This window comes from Patagioenas fasciata, chromosome 5 (assembly GCF_037038585.1).
Source record: "Patagioenas fasciata isolate bPatFas1 chromosome 5, bPatFas1.hap1, whole genome shotgun sequence".
Lineage (NCBI taxonomy): Eukaryota > Metazoa > Chordata > Aves > Columbiformes > Columbidae > Patagioenas > Patagioenas fasciata.
In genome coordinates, this window is record NC_092524.1 from 62,923,715 (window position 1) to 62,939,034 (window position 15,320).

The 15,320-nt window shown below is 54.9% G+C and overlaps 5 protein-coding genes across 5 annotated transcripts; all 5 read left to right on the forward strand.

The window, feature by feature from the left end:
- The first annotated feature begins 479 nt into the window (after positions 1 to 479).
- On the forward strand, positions 480 to 1,742 carry LOC136101863 (uncharacterized). Its single transcript, XM_065838363.1, has one exon. It carries the CDS (start codon positions 480 to 482, stop codon positions 1,740 to 1,742), a length of 1,263 nt encoding a protein of 420 aa, XP_065694435.1.
- Positions 1,743 to 3,066: 1,324 nt separating this feature from the next.
- LOC136102310 (uncharacterized) lies at positions 3,067 to 4,993 on the forward strand. Its single transcript, XM_065839288.1, is given in 4 exon segments — positions 3,067 to 3,129; positions 3,652 to 4,098; positions 4,101 to 4,376; positions 4,886 to 4,993. Coding segments are annotated over 4 exon segments (894 nt in total).
- Positions 4,994 to 5,264: 271 nt separating this feature from the next.
- On the forward strand, positions 5,265 to 6,527 carry LOC136101862 (uncharacterized). Its single transcript, XM_065838362.1, has one exon. The coding sequence runs from the start codon at positions 5,265 to 5,267 to the stop codon at positions 6,525 to 6,527; it is 1,263 nt and encodes a 420-aa protein (XP_065694434.1).
- A 1,324-nt stretch (positions 6,528 to 7,851) lies between these two features.
- On the forward strand, positions 7,852 to 9,347 carry LOC136102311 (uncharacterized). The gene is given in 3 exon segments (XM_065839289.1): positions 7,852 to 7,914; positions 8,437 to 8,883; positions 8,886 to 9,347. Coding segments are annotated over 3 exon segments (972 nt in total).
- Positions 9,348 to 11,319: 1,972 nt separating this feature from the next.
- On the forward strand, positions 11,320 to 12,573 carry LOC136101856 (inositol 1,4,5-trisphosphate receptor-interacting protein-like). The gene has a single exon (XM_065838355.1). It carries the CDS (start codon positions 11,320 to 11,322, stop codon positions 12,571 to 12,573), a length of 1,254 nt encoding a protein of 417 aa, XP_065694427.1.
- Positions 12,574 to 15,320: the final 2,747 nt, after the last annotated feature.

The following is a 15,320-nucleotide window of genomic DNA, read 5'->3' on the forward strand; positions in this document are numbered from 1 at the left end:
GTGGGTTGATCTAAGACACTTTATTAGGTAAAGCAAGAGCTACACATCCAAAGAAAGCAACCTAAAAAATTAATTCACTGATCCCCTGGTCTAGGCCTAGATGGCCCTCGTGGGCCCCTTCAAACCAGGGATATTCTATGATTATGAGATTGCCATTGGCAGGCAGAGGATAACAAACCAAAATGAAGCACCACAAAAGGTGCTGTGAAGAATATGAACTCTGGCCCAGACGTCACCAGGACACCAGGGCAGCTGCGCTGTGGGCCGAAGGGCCGCGTGGCGGGCGGACGTGTCTGTGATGCGCTCTGGCGCCTGTGACATCACAGGGGACGAGTCCCCACGGGGCGGTTATCAGGGGCGCCAGCAGCAGCGCTGCCCCAGTCCGGCCTGGGCCAGCGGTGAGTGTGCAGGCGGGGGGAGGCCGGGCTGGACAGGGCCGGGGCAGAAACGTGGCCCCCGGGGGTGGGTTCTCGCCCTGCATGGAGGGCCCGGCCGCTCGCGGGAGCACCTTGGGCAGGGCATGGAGCCGCCACCGCCGCCTGGGCTGGCGCAGCCCTTGCTCCCTCCCAGCTGCCTCGGCCCCACTCCTGCCTGCCCCCAGCTCCCTGCGGCCCCCGGCTCCGTTCCCCCTGCTGCCAGCTCACTCCCTCCCGCCCAGCCCCACTGAGACCCTTCTCTCTCTTCTCCTGCAGACAATGGCTCTCAAGGACATTTTCGTCAACCTTTTGCAAATTCTGATCCAGAATGTGCAGTTGGTTGATTATGAACTGGATGAGGAGACGCGTGAGCGCATGAAGCAGCGCGAGGAGATGCTGAACCGGGAGATGGCTCGGTTATGGCAGGAGATAGAACAGAGGGACCAGGAGCTGAGGAACCAGGAGCTGAGGGACCAGCAGCAGAGAGTCTCTGCCTGGGCATCCCTGTTCCTCGCTGCCTTGCAGCACTGGCAGTTCTGGGCTGTTGCTGCAGGCCTGGTCCTGCTCTTTGGGCTCTGCTGGTGGCTCAGGAAAAGGAGCCAGCAGACAGCCAGCAGCAGCAAGCGTGGCAGCTCTGGAAGCCTGGAAGAGGAAGTGGAAGAGGAAGAAGACCCCTTCTATATGGACAGGTTTCTGTGGGAGTACCTCTGGTGGCCAGTGCCAAACAGGGAAGAAACATGCACCGTGCTGGAAGACCTGGTGAACGACCTTCTCTCTGTCTGCCGAGTCCTCTCTGGCAATGACTTCATGCCGCGCCTGCAACCCGCTTTCGGGCTGGGTGTCTTCTTAGAAAGCCAGAATGCTCATGAAGAAGACCTTATCTATCGCCTGGTTGTGCCCCTGAAGCCGCCCCCCGGGCACTCCTTCCATCTCGAGCTGGGCACCGAAGGGGAAAAGCTGCTGAGGAACTCCTGCCTGCGTGTGGAACTGGAGTGCATGTGCATAAGGGAGCGGAAGCTGGGAGACATGCTCTGCTTCATCCACCACCCTGAGGACGAGCTGATGGACCATCAGGAAGCCAGCCTCCTGCAGACCCTCTGCACCGGCCCATACCTCGACATGCAGAAAACCGCCTTCTGGCTCCAGGAGCTGATGACAGCAGCCTGCATTGCCGTGCTTCAGTCAGACAGATGCAAGCTCACGGTGGTGCCATCCCCACGCTTCTGCAAGCTCAGGATGACCACTGCCTTTGAGACATCCCTCTCCATTGAGCTGGTCTTGGCAGTGCAGCAAGACAACTCAGACACATTTGTGACCATGGAGTAGGCAGAGGTCAGCGTCGGCAACCGTGAGGTGGCTGAAGAGGCTGCTGCGGGAGACAGAAAGGAAAGCGAAAGCAAGAGCAGCAACGTCACCCCCCAGACCCTCTGTGAGAGTTCCAATAAATGTTTCTTTGCCAGTGAGTGTCCGTGCAATGGTGTGCAGAGGAACGTGGACACAAGGTGCTGGTAGCTCAGCAGCCCCAGAGTTGGGGAGCATTGTGCGGAAGGCCTGATGCGGTGGACTCTGCTTTCATTGACTCCGTAACCAAGGCTCCCTCACCTGTCTGTGCTCCTCCATTGACGCAAGGGGAATAACTCATCCCCTCCACAACTCTGCACATTGCTTGTTGCTCTGTGGTGTGACAGGCTCGGGTGGGAAAGCAGCTTCCCCTGAACAGCACTTCTCCCTTATTTGTGCCTGGAGCTGGATACACAATCCCTTGCCATGTAGTGGCGGCTGGAGTCCAACTGCCTTGGACCACAGGGGTCCACAGCTTTCCAGGATGCAGAGCTGTGTCCCCTGGGGCAGTATCAGCCTGCATGTGATCTCCACAGCCAAAGAAGATGTTGGAGAATGGAATATGATGCAGCTGAACAGGCTGTTGCAAGGAGAGTTGCAGAGGAGACTGCTTTACCAAACGGCCAGCGGAAACCCACCCGCTTCAAGAGACTCCAGACCCTCTAGGAGGTTTACCCTGTGCAAAGATTTCAACCAATCACTTGTTTAACACACAAACACTGCATCTGTGAGCATCTGTGTTCCAGTTTGATGGAGAACACAGTTATAAGGTCCTGACAGCTCAGCTGCCCCCATGTTGTTGAGCTTTTTGCAGAGGAGCTTAGGCAGAGGGCTCTGGAGTCAGTGATTCTCTGGGCTTCGATGATTCTCAGCTTTCATGGCTTAATCCCAGGAGGCAGCTAGACATCACAGAGCTGCTCAGTCACTTTCCCCCAGTGGCAGGGTGGGGAGAATCTGAAAGCTAAAGAGGGAAAAATTGTGGGTTGATCTAAGACACTTTATTAGGTAAAGCAAGAGCTACACATCCACGGAAAGCAAACTAAATAGTTCATTCACCACTCCTGTGGTCTGATGATCAGACACATCTTTTGGGTAAGCGTTCTGCCCCTCGGGGCCTTGGGATGGAACCAGTGAGGCTGCAACTCGAACGTCGTGTTCAGTTTTGGGCCCCTCACTACAGGAAAGACACTGAGGTGCCAGACGGTGTCCAAAGAAGAGCAGAGAAGCTGGTGAAGGGTCTGGAGCAAAAGTCTTCTGAGGGAACTGGAGTTGTATAAATCTGGAGAATGGGAGGCTGAGGTGAGACCGTATGGTTATCTACGTCTACCTGCAAAGTGATTGTGGAGAGATGGTTGTTGATCTCTTTTCTCAGGTAACAAAAGACAGGACAAGAGGAAATGGCCTTAGGTTGCGTCAGGGCAGGACTGGATTGGATATTAGGAAAACTTTCTCCATTGAACGGCTTCTCAACCATTGGAACAAGCTACCTGGGGAAGTGCTTGAGGCACCATGACTGATTATGGGATTACCATGGGCAAGGGAGAGGATAATAACCCCAACATAAAGCACCACACAAGGTGCAGTGAGCCACTTTTAACTCTGGCCCGGCCTTCACCAGGATAACAGGGCAGCTGCGCTGTGGGCTGAAGGGCCGGGTGGTGGGCAGATGTGCCTGTGTTGCTCTCTGGCACCTGACACATGAGAGGACACGAGTCCCCTCGGGGTGGTTATCGGGGTGCCAGCAGTAGCACTGCCTGAGTCCAGCCTGGGACATCGGTGAGTGTGCAGGCAGGGGGAGGCCGGGCAGGATGGGGCCAGGGCAGAATCGTAGCCCCCGGGGTGGGTTCTTACCCTGCATGGAGGGCTCAGCCGCTTGAGGGAGCACCTTGGGCAGGGCACAGAGCCACACCGCGAGGAGATGCTGAACCGTGAAATGACTCGGCTGTGTCAGGAGACAGAGCAGAGGAAGCAGGAGCAGAGGGAACAGGAGCAGAGCGTCTCTTCCTGGACATCCCTGTTCCTCGCAGCCTTGCAGAACTCGCACTTCTGGGCTGTTGCTGGAGGCCTGGTCCTGCTCTTTGGGCTCTGCTGCTGGCTCTGCTGTTGGCAAGGAGGAAAACCCAGTATTGCACTGGGTGTGGGCAGAATTTCAGCCCAGTGCCTCCTGGACCTGCCGGAATCATTCATGATGATGGCCAAGCTGGTGGATGAACTTCTATGTACATGCCGAAAACTTTCCAGGAATGCTTTCGCGCCACGACCGAAGCCCACCATCGCAGTGGGCAATGAACCAGAAGGTGTGAGTCACTGTGAGGATCACGCTGTCTACCGTCTGCTCGTGGCCCCTCGTGGCCCCCCCGTGAGCACTCCTTCCACCTGCAGATGGACACCGTGGAGGCGATGCCGGCGAGGAAGGCCAGGCTCCGCGTGGAGCTGGAGTGCACCTGCAGGAGGGAGGACATGCTGTGCTTCCTGCACCGCTGCAAGGAGGATCTGAGGCAAAATCAGAGTGCCAGCCTGCTAGACACCCTGTGCACTGGCAACCACCCGGACATCGAGAAAACCACCCGCTGGTTCCAGATACTGGTGAAAGCAGGGCCAGGCTTGAAGACGCTCCTGGTGAGCTGCTGCTACAGTGCTGAGCACACGGGACACGGGGACCATGCTGATCCATCGTCAGTGGGAACTGCTGCCATGCCTTTCCTGCACAGCAAAAGCACAAGCTGGGGAGCGGGAGCTGATACAGCTGAAGAGACCCTTGCAAGCAGGCTTGTGACAGAGACTCTGTTACCAGCTGGACAGTGACCACCCACGCTCTTTGACACAGTCCATTCCCTTCCTTCTGGGACTTTTCCTCTGTGCAAAGCTGCCAGTAAATGTTGTGTTTTGACAAACCCTGTGTCTGTGCATCAGGATTTTTGGGAACGTGGGCATGGGTTGCTGGCAGCTCAGCTGCCATACAGCAGCTCAGTCACTTTCTCCCCAGTGGCAGGGTGGGGAGAATCTGAAAGCTAAAGAGGGAAAAATTGTGGGTTGATCTAAGACACTTTATTAGGTAAAGCAAGAGCTACACATCCAAAGAAAGCAACCTAAAAAATTAATTCACTGATCCCCTGGTCTAGGCCTAGATGGCCCTCGTGGGCCCCTTCAAACCAGGGATATTCTATGATTATGAGATTGCCATTGGCAGGCAGAGGATAACAAACCAAAATGAAGCACCACAAAAGGTGCTGTGAAGAATATGAACTCTGGCCCAGACGTCACCAGGACACCAGGGCAGCTGCGCTGTGGGCCGAAGGGCCGCGTGGCGGGCGGACGTGTCTGTGATGCGCTCTGGCGCCTGTGACATCACAGGGGACGAGTCCCCACGGGGCGGTTATCAGGGGCGCCAGCAGCAGCGCTGCCCCAGTCCGGCCTGGGCCAGCGGTGAGTGTGCAGGCGGGGGGAGGCCGGGCTGGACAGGGCCGGGGCAGAAACGTGGCCCCCGGGGGTGGGTTCTCGCCCTGCATGGAGGGCCCGGCCGCTCGCGGGAGCACCTTGGGCAGGGCACGGAGCCGCCACCGCCGCCTGGGCTGGCGCAGCCCTTGCTCCCTCCCAGCTGCCTCGGCCCCACTCCTGCCTGCCCCCAGCTCCCTGCGGCCCCCGGCTCCGTTCCCCCTGCTGCCAGCTCACTCCCTCCCGCCCAGCCCCACTGAGACCCTTCTCTCTCTTCTCCTGCAGACAATGGCTCTCAAGGACATTTTCGTCAACCTTTTGCAAATTCTGATCCAGAATGTGCAGTTGGTTGATTATGAACTGGATGAGGAGACGCGTGAGCGCATGAAGCAGCGCGAGGAGATGCTGAACCGGGAGATGGCTCGGTTATGGCAGGAGATAGAACAGAGGGACCAGGAGCTGAGGAACCAGGAGCTGAGGGACCAGCAGCAGAGAGTCTCTGCCTGGGCATCCCTGTTCCTCGCTGCCTTGCAGCACTGGCAGTTCTGGGCTGTTGCTGCAGGCCTGGTCCTGCTCTTTGGGCTCTGCTGGTGGCTCAGGAAAAGGAGCCAGCAGACAGCCAGCAGCAGCAAGCGTGGCAGCTCTGGAAGCCTGGAAGAGGAAGTGGAAGAGGAAGAAGACCCCTTCTATATGGACAGGTTTCTGTGGGAGTACCTCTGGTGGCCAGTGCCAAACAGGGAAGAAACATGCACCGTGCTGGAAGACCTGGTGAACGACCTTCTCTCTGTCTGCCGAGTCCTCTCTGGCAATGACTTCATGCCGCGCCTGCAACCCGCTTTCGGGCTGGGTGTCTTCTTAGAAAGCCAGAATGCTCGTGAAGAAGACCTTATCTATCGCCTGGTTGTGCCCCTGAAGCCGCCCCCCGGGCACTCCTTCCATCTCGAGCTGGGCACCGAAGGGGAAAAGCTGCTGAGGAACTCCTGCCTGCGTGTGGAACTGGAGTGCATGTGCATAAGGGAGCGGAAGCTGGGAGACATGCTCTGCTTCATCCACCACCCTGAGGACGAGCTGATGGACCATCAGGAAGCCAGCCTCCTGCAGACCCTCTGCACCGGCCCATATCTCGACATGCAGAAAACCGCCTTCTGGCTCCAGGAGCTGATGACAGCAGCCTGCGTTGCCGTGCTTCAGTCAGCCACATGCAAGCTCACGGTGGTGCCATCCCCACGCTTCTGCAAGCTCAGGATGACCACTGCCTTTGAGACATCCCTCTCCATTGAGCTGGTCTTGGCAGTGCAGCAAGACAACTCAGACACATTTGTGACCATGGAGTAGGCAGAGGTCAGCATCGGCAACCGTGAGGTGGCTGAAGAGGCTGCTGCGGGAGACAGAAAGGAAAGCGAAAGCAAGAGCAGCAACGTCACCCCCCAGACCCTCTGTGAGAGTTCCAATAAATGTTTCTTTGCCAGTGAGTGTCCGTGCAATGGTGTGCAGAGGAACGTGGACACAAGGTGCTGGTAGCTCAGCAGCCCCAGAGTTGGGGAGCATTGTGCGGAAGGCCTGATGCGGTGGACTCTGCTTTCATTGACTCCGTAACCAAGGCTCCCTCACCTGTCTGTGCTCCTCCATTGACGCAAGGGGAATAACTCATCCCCTCCACAACTCTGCACATTGCTTGTTGCTCTGTGGTGTGACAGGCTCGGGTGGGAAAGCAGCTTCCCCTGAACAGCACTTCTCCCTTATTTGTGCCTGGAGCTGGATACACAATCCCTTGCCATGTAGTGGCGGCTGGAGTCCAACTGCCTTGGACCACAGGGGTCCACAGCTTTCCAGGATGCAGAGCTGTGTCCCCTGGGGCAGTATCAGCCTGCATGTGATCTCCACAGCCAAAGAAGATGTTGGAGAATGGAATATGATGCAGCTGAACAGGCTGTTGCAAGGAGAGTTGCAGAGGAGACTGCTTTACCAAACGGCCAGTGGAAACCCACCTGCTTCAAGAGACTCCAGACCCTCTAGGAGGTTTACCCTGTGCAAAGATTTCAACCAATCACTTCTTTAACACACAAACACTGCATCTGTGAGCGTCTGTGTTCCAGTTTGATGGAGAACACAGTTATAAGGTCCTGACAGCTCAGCTGCCCCCATGTTGTTGAGCTTTTTGCAGAGGAGATTAGGCAGAGGGCTCTGGAGTCAGTGATTCTCTGGGCTTCGATGATTCTCAGCTTTCATGGCTTAATCCCAGGAGGCAGCTAGACATCACAGAGCTGCTCAGTCACTTTCCCCCAGTGGCAGGGTGGGGAGAATCTGAAAGCTAAAGAGGGAAAAATTGTGGGTTGATCTAAGACACTTTATTAGGTAAAGCAAGAGCTACACATCCACGGAAAGCAAACTAAAGAGTTCATTCACCACTCCTGTGGTCTGATGATCAGACACATCTTTTGGGTAAGCGTTCTGCCCCTCGGGGCCTTGGGATGGAACCAGTGAGGCTGCAACTCAAACGTCGTGTTCAGTTTTGGGCCCCTCACTACAGGAAAGACACTGAGGTGCCAGACGGTGTCCAAAGAAGAGCAGAGAAGCTGGTGAAGGGTCTGGAGCAAAAGTCTTCTGAGGGAACTGGAGTTGTATAAATCTGGAGAATGGGAGGCTGAGGTGAGACCGTATGGTTATCTACGTCTACCTGCAAAGTGATTGTGGAGAGATGGTTGTTGATCTCTTTTCTCAGGTAACAAAAGACAGGACAAGAGGAAATGGCCTTAGGTTGCGTCAGGGCAGGACTGGATTGGATATTAGGAAAACTTTCTCCATTGAACGGCTTCTCAACCATTGGAACAAGCTACCTGGGGAAGTGCTTGAGGCACCATGACTGATTATGGGATTACCATGGGCAAGGGAGAGGATAATAACCCCAACATAAAGCACCACACAAGGTGCAGTGAGCCACTTTTAACTCTGGCCCGGCCTTCACCAGGATAACAGGGCAGCTGCGCTGTGGGCTGAAGGGCCGGGTGGTGGGCAGATGTGCCTGTGTTGCTCTCTGGCACCTGACACATGAGAGGACACGAGTCCCCTCGGGGTGGTTATCAGGGTGCCAGCAGTAGCACTGCCTGAGTCCAGCCTGGGACATCGGTGAGTGTGCAGGCAGGGGGAGGCCGGGCAGGATGGGGCCAGGGCAGAATCGTAGCCCCCGGGGTGGGTTCTTACCCTGCATGGAGGGCTCAGCCGCTTGAGGGAGCACCTTGGGCAGGGCACAGAGCCACACCGCGAGGAGATGCTGAACCGTGAAATGACTCGGCTGTGTCAGGAGACAGAGCAGAGGAAGCAGGAGCAGAGGGAACAGGAGCAGAGCGTCTCTTCCTGGACATCCCTGTTCCTCGCAGCCTTGCAGAACTCGCACTTCTGGGCTGTTGCTGGAGGCCTGGTCCTGCTCTTTGGGCTCTGCTGCTGGCTCTGCTGTTGGCAAGGAGGAAAACCCAGTATTGCACTGGGTGTGGGCAGAATTTCAGCCCAGTGCCTCCTGGACCTGCCGGAATCATTCATGATGATGGCCAAGCTGGTGGATGAACTTCTATGTACATGCCGAAAACTTTCCAGGAATGCTTTCGCGCCGCGACCGAAGCCCACCATCGCAGTGGGCAATGAACCAGAAGGTGTGAGTCACTGTGAGGATCACGCTGTCTACCGTCTGCTCGTGGCCCCTCGTGGCCCCCCCGTGAGCACTCCTTCCACCTGCAGATGGACACCGTGGAGGCGATGCCGGCGAGGAAGGCCAGGCTCCGCGTGGAGCTGGAGTGCACCTGCAGGAGGGAGGACATGCTGTGCTTCCTGCACCGCTGCAAGGAGGATCTGAGGCAAAATCAGAGTGCCAGCCTGCTAGACACCCTGTGCACTGGCAACCACCCGGACATCGAGAAAACCACCCGCTGGTTCCAGATACTGGTGAAAGCAGGGCCAGGCTTGAAGACGCTCCTGGTGAGCTGCTGCTACAGCGCTGAGCACACGGGACACGGGGACCATGCTGATCCATCGTCAGTGGGAACTGCTGCCATGCCTTTCCTGCACAGCAAAAGCACAAGCTGGGGAGCGGGAGCTGATACAGCTGAAGAGACCCTTGCAAGCAGGCTTGTGACAGAGACTCTGTTACCAGCTGGACAGTGACCACCCACACTCTTTGACACAGTCCATTCCCTTCCTTCTGGGACTTTTCCTCTGTGCAAAGCTGCCAGTAAATGTTGTGTTTTGACAAACCCTTTGTCTGTGCATCAGGATTTTTGTGGACGTGGGCATGGGTTGCTGGCAGCTCAGCTGCCATACAGCAGCTCAGTCACTTTCTCCCCAGTGGCAGGGTGGGGAGAATCTGAAAGCTAAAGAGGGAAAAATTGTGGGTTGATCTAAGACACTTTATTAGGTAAAGCAAGAGCTACACATCCAGAGAAAGCAACCTAAAAAATTAATTCACTGATCCCCTGGTCTGGTGATCAGATCTGTCTTTTTGGGAAGTGTTCTGCCTCTGTGGAGCTTGGGTTGGCACCTGTGAGGCTGCACCTTGAACACTGTGTTCAGTTTTGGGCCTCTCACTACAAGAAAGACCTTGAGGTGCCAGAGGGTGTCCAAGAAGAGCAGAGAAGTTGGTGTAGAGCGTGGAGCACAAGGCTTCTGAGAGAACTGGGGGTCCTGGTGGACAGCAAGATGACCATGAGCCAGCACTGTGCCCTTGTGGCCAGGAAGGCCCATGGCATCCTGGGGTGTATTAGAAGGGGCGTGGTCAGTAGGTCGAGAGAGGTTCTGCTTCCCCTCTACTCGGCCCTGGTGAGGCCTCATCTGAAATATTGTGTCCAGTTCTGGGCCTCTCAGTTCAAGAAGGACAGAGAACTGCTGGGGAGAGTCCAGCACAGAGCCATAAAGATGATTAAGAGAGTGAAGCATCTCCCTTACAAGGAAAGGCCGAAAAAACTGGGTCTCATTAGCTTGGAGAAGACTGAAGAGTGACCAGAGTCATGTTTATGAATATGTAAAGGCTGAATGTCAGAAGGATGGAGCCAGGCTCTTCTCGGTGACAACCAATGATAGGACAAGGGACAATGGGTGCAAACTTGAACATAGGAGGTTCCCCTTAAATATGAGAAGAAACTTCTTCACAATGAGGGTGACAGAACACTGGAACAGGCTGCCCGGGGAGGTTGTGGAGTCTGCTTCTCTGAAGACATTCAAAACCCTCTTGGATGCATTCCCCTGTTCCTGCTCCGGCAGGACATTTGACCTGGATGAGCTTTTATGGTCCCTTCCAATTCCTGACATTCTGTGATTCTGTGATTCTGGGAACTGTGGTTGTTGCCCCTGCAGAGTGAGAGGCTGAGGTGAGACTGTATCGTTATCTACATCTACCTGAAAGGATGTTGTGGAGAGATGGATGTTGGTCTCTTTCCCCAGGTAACAAATGGTAGGACAAGAGGAAATGGCCTTAGGTTGCATCAGGGCAGGATTGGATTGGATATTAGGAAAACTTTCTCCATTGAAAGGGTTCTCAACCATTGGAACAAGCTACCCGGGGAAGTGCTTGAGGCACCATGACTGATTATGTAAAAAAATGCATAGATGGTGCAGGTAGTGCCATAGTTTAGTGGTGGAGTTGCCAGTGTGAGATTTGCAGTTGGAGACAATGATCTTAAGAGTCTTTTCCAACTGAAATGATTCTGTGAATCTGTGATTTCACTTGAAGCCGGCCTGGTGCGGAGTCAGGCCTTGGCCTAGATGGTCCTCATGGGCCCCTTCAAACCAGGGATATTCTATGATTATGAGATTGCCATTGGCAGGCAGAGGATAACAACCCAACATAAAGCACCACAAAAGGTGCTGTGAAGAACATGAACTCTGATCCGGCCTTCACCAGGACACCAGGGCAGCTGCGCTGTGGGCCGAAGGGTCGCATGGCGGGCGGACGTGTCTGTGACACCATCTGGCGCCTGTGACATCACAGGGGACGAGTCCCCACGGGGCGGTTATCAGGGGCGCCAGCAGCAGCGCTGCCCCAGTCCGGCCTGGGCCAGCGGTGAGTGTGCAGGCGGGGGGAGGCCGGGCTGGACGGGGCTGGGGCAGAAACGTGGCCCCCGGGGGTGGGTTCTAGCCCTGCATGGAGGGCCTGGCCGCTCGCGGGAGCACCTTGGGCAGGGCACGGAGCCGCCGCCGTCGGGGCTGGCGCAGCCCTTGCTGCCTCCCAGCTGCCTCGGCCCTGCTCCTGCCTGCCCCCAGCTCCCTGCGGCCCCCGGCTCCATTCCCCCTGCTGCCAGCTCACTCCCTCCCGCCCAGCCCCACTGAGACCCTTCTCTCTCTTCTCCTGCAGACAATGGCTTTCAAGGACGTTTTCATCAACCTTTTGCAAATTATAATCCAGAATGTGCAGTTGGTTGATTATGAACTGGATGAGGAGATGCGCGAGCGCATGAAGCAGCGCGAGGAGATGCTGAACCGGGAGATGGCTCGGTTGTGGAAAGAGATAGAGGAGAGGGACCAGGAGCTGAGGAACCAGGAGCTGAGGAACCAGCAGCAGAGCGTCTCTTCCTGGGCATCCCTGTTCCTCGCTGCCTTGCAGCACTGGCAGTTCTGGGCTGTTGCTGGCGGCCTGGTCCTGCTCTTTGGGCTCTGCTGGTGGCTCAGGAAAAGGAACCATCAGACAGCCAGCAGCAGCAAGCGTGGCAGCTATGGAAGCCTGGAAGAGAAAGTGGAAGAAGACCCCTTCTATATGGACAGTTTTCCGGGGGCGTACCCCTTGTGGCCAGTGCCAAACAGGGAAGAAACATGCACCGTGGTGGAAGACCTGGTGAATGACCTTCTCTCTGTCTGCCGAGTCCTCTCTGGCAATGACTTCATGCCACGCCTGCAACCCGCTTTCGGGCTGGGTGGCTTCCTAGAAAGCCAGAGTGCTCTTCGAGAAGACTTTGTCTACCGCCTGGTTGTGCCCCTGAAGCCACCCCCTGGGCACTCCTTCCATCTCGAGCTGGTCCCCAAAGCAGAGATGCTGCTGAGATACTCCCGCCTGCGTGTGGAACTGGAGTGCATGTGCATAAGGGAGCGGAAGCTGGGAGACATGCTCTGCTTCATCCACCACCCTGAGGACGAGCTGAGGGGCCGTCAGGAAGCCAGCCTCCTGCAGACCCTCTGCACCGGCCCATACCTCGACATGCAGAAAACCGCCTTCTGGCTCCAGGAGCTGATGACAGCAGCCTGCGTCGCTGTGCTTCAGTCAGACAGATGCAAGCTCACGGTGCTGCCACCCCCACACTTCTGCAAGCTCAGGATGACCAATGCCTCTCGGACATCCCTCTCCATTGAGCTGGTCTTGGCAGTGCAGCAAGACAACTCAGACACATTTGTGACCATGGAGTAGGCAGAGGTCAGTGTCGGCACCTGTGAGGTGGCTGAAGAGGCTGCTGCGAGAGACAGAAAGGAAAGCGAAAGCAAGAGCAGCAACGTCATCACAGTATCATAGTATGTTTGGGATTGGAAGGGACCTCAAAAGATCATCTAGTCCAATCCCCCTGCTGGAGCAGGAACGCCTAGGTGAGGTCGCACAGGAACATGTCCAGGCGGGCTTTGAATGTCTCCAGAGTAGGAGACTCCACAACCTCCATGGGCAGCCTGTTCCAGTGCTCTGTCATCCGCAAGACCCTGTACGACAGTTCCAATAAATGTTTCATTGCCAGTGAGTGTCCATGCAACGGTTTGTAAAGGAACGTGGGCACAGGGTGCTGGCAGCTCAGCAGCCCCAGAGGTGGGGAGCATTGTGCGGAAGACCTGATGTGGTGGACTCTGCTTTCATTGACTCTGTAACAAAGGCTCCCTCACCTCTCTGTGCTCCTCCATTGACGCAAGGGGAATAACTCATCCCCTCCACAACTCTGCACATTGCTTGTTGCTCTGTGGTGTGACAGGCTCAGGTGGGAAAGCAGCTTCCCCTGAACAGCACTCCTCCCTTCTTTGTGCCTGGAGCTGGATACACAATCCCTTACCACGTAGTGGGAGCTGAAGTCCAACCACCTTGGACCACAGGGGTCCACAGCTTTCCAGGGTGTAGAGCTGTGTCCCCTGGGCTAGTATTAGCAACTTCATTCCTCAGACAGTCTCCCCAACAAAGCAGCAGGTGTTGACTGCAGTGGTTGCAAAGATGACTTTTACCAGGCTTTCCTGTCACTTCATTGCATTTCAGGTGTTCATTTCTCTGGGGCGTAGACATTCCCAAGTTAGAAGCACCAATGATGTGCCTCTGCGTGTTCACTGTGGCTGTGGTACGGGATGTGACCGCCCCAGACACTCCCCGGGGATCTGGTGATGAAGAACAACGTAAGCTGGACATGGACAAGACGCTGCTCTGTTGCCAGTGGGAATTTTTCCTGCACGTGTTCTTCAGAGCAAAAACACACGCTCAGAAGTGGGATCCGATGCAGATGACAAGGCCATTGCAAGGAAGTTGTGACAGAGATGGCATTCCCACCTGGATAGTGACCACACATTCCTTCTGGGAGCTTTAAATGGGCAAAGTTGCCAAGAAATGTTCTGTTTGAAAAAAATGCTGCATCTCGGTCTATGCATCACTTTGTGAGGTAACACAAGCATGGGGTGAAGGTTCTCTACAGAAGACACCCCTATAACTCCTTCACAACCAAAACTTTGCCACACAAAGCCAGTACACTGCTCAGCTGCTGCAGAATCGGGGAGCATTTTGCAGAAGAGCTGAGTCAATGGGTTCTGGTGTCAGAATTCACTTGGATTTGGCTTCCCAGGTGTTGTGGGTTAATCCTTATAGGCAGATGGCACCACACAGCTGCTCAAGCACTTTCACCCAGTGGCATGGTGGAGAGAATCTGTAGGGTAAAACTGAGAAAACTTATTGGGTGAGCTAAGACAGTTTAGTAGGTAAAGCAAGAGCTACATGCCTGCCAAAACAAAATAAAGCATTCATTCACTGCTCCAATGATCTGCCAGCTTTTCAGGAAGTGTTCTACCTCCCTGCAGCTCGGGTTACCAGGAAACATCCTAGACCTGTACAGCCTTCAATTATCATAGAATCATAGAATATCTGGAGTTGGAAGGGACCCATAAGGATCATCACTTCCAAATCCCAGGTCCTCGCAGGACTCCCTAAAATTAAACCATATGACTAAGAGTGTCATCCAGACACTCCTTGAGCTCTGCAAAGCAAACTAAAGAATTCATTCACTGCTCTTCTGTGCAATGTCGAGTGGGATAATCACCTCCCTCGGCCGGCTGGTGATGCTGTGCTTGGTGTAACCCAGCACACAGTTAGACCTTTGGGCTGCCAGGGCACACTGATGACTCATATTTATCTTCCCATCAACCCAAACCACCAGATTTCTCTCTGCTTGGCTGCTCTCCAGCCCCCAGTTTCTGCGTATAACCAGGATTACCCTGTCCCAGGTAGAAAATCCCACACTTGCTCCTGTTAAATTTCATACGGTTTGTGATTGCCCAGCTCTCTATCCAGATGTCTCTGTAAGACCTCTCTACCCTCAACAGAGCCCACAGCTCCTCCTAGGTCAGTATCATTGGCAAACTTACGTAATGTAAATTTGATTTCTGTGTCCCGATCCTTTATAAAAGCATTAAAGAGCACTAGCCCTAAAACTGAGCCCCATGGAACCTCTCTGATGACTGGTGGCAGGCTGATGTAACCCCATTTACTGTGGGTGCTCTCTGACCACGACCCGTGAGACAATTGCTCAAACAAACATATTATGGGTTTGTCTAGGTATGTGCTGTACACTTTGTCCAGAAAGATATAGGGAGACACAGTAACAAAAGTTTTGCTAAAATTCAAAAAACCCCCACATCTACTGGCTTCCCTTGGTCAACTAGGTGGATGACCTTGCCATAAACGGAATCGAAGTTATTAGGCAAGACTTCCCCTCACGAGCTGAGTTAGCCATGACCAGTGACTGCATTTTCTCTCAAGTGGTTTTCCATAACTCCCAGAATAAGCTTCTCCATAATTTCACCAGGCACTGAAGTGAGACTGATGGGCCTGTAATTACCACAATACTCCTTCTTTCCCTTCTTGAAAACTGGGACAACACTTGCCAGCATCCAGTCCATTAAGACCTTTGCAGGCTCCTCAGA

What these genes read in the sequence shown, in the direction of transcription:
- LOC136101863 (XM_065838363.1), top strand. Translation starts at nt 480, where the DNA reads ATGGAGGGCCCGGCCGCTCGCGGGAGCACCTTGGGCAGGGCATGGAGC.
- LOC136101862 (XM_065838362.1), top strand. Translation starts at nt 5,265, where the DNA reads ATGGAGGGCCCGGCCGCTCGCGGGAGCACCTTGGGCAGGGCACGGAGC.
- LOC136101856 (XM_065838355.1), top strand. Translation starts at nt 11,320, where the DNA reads ATGGAGGGCCTGGCCGCTCGCGGGAGCACCTTGGGCAGGGCACGGAGC.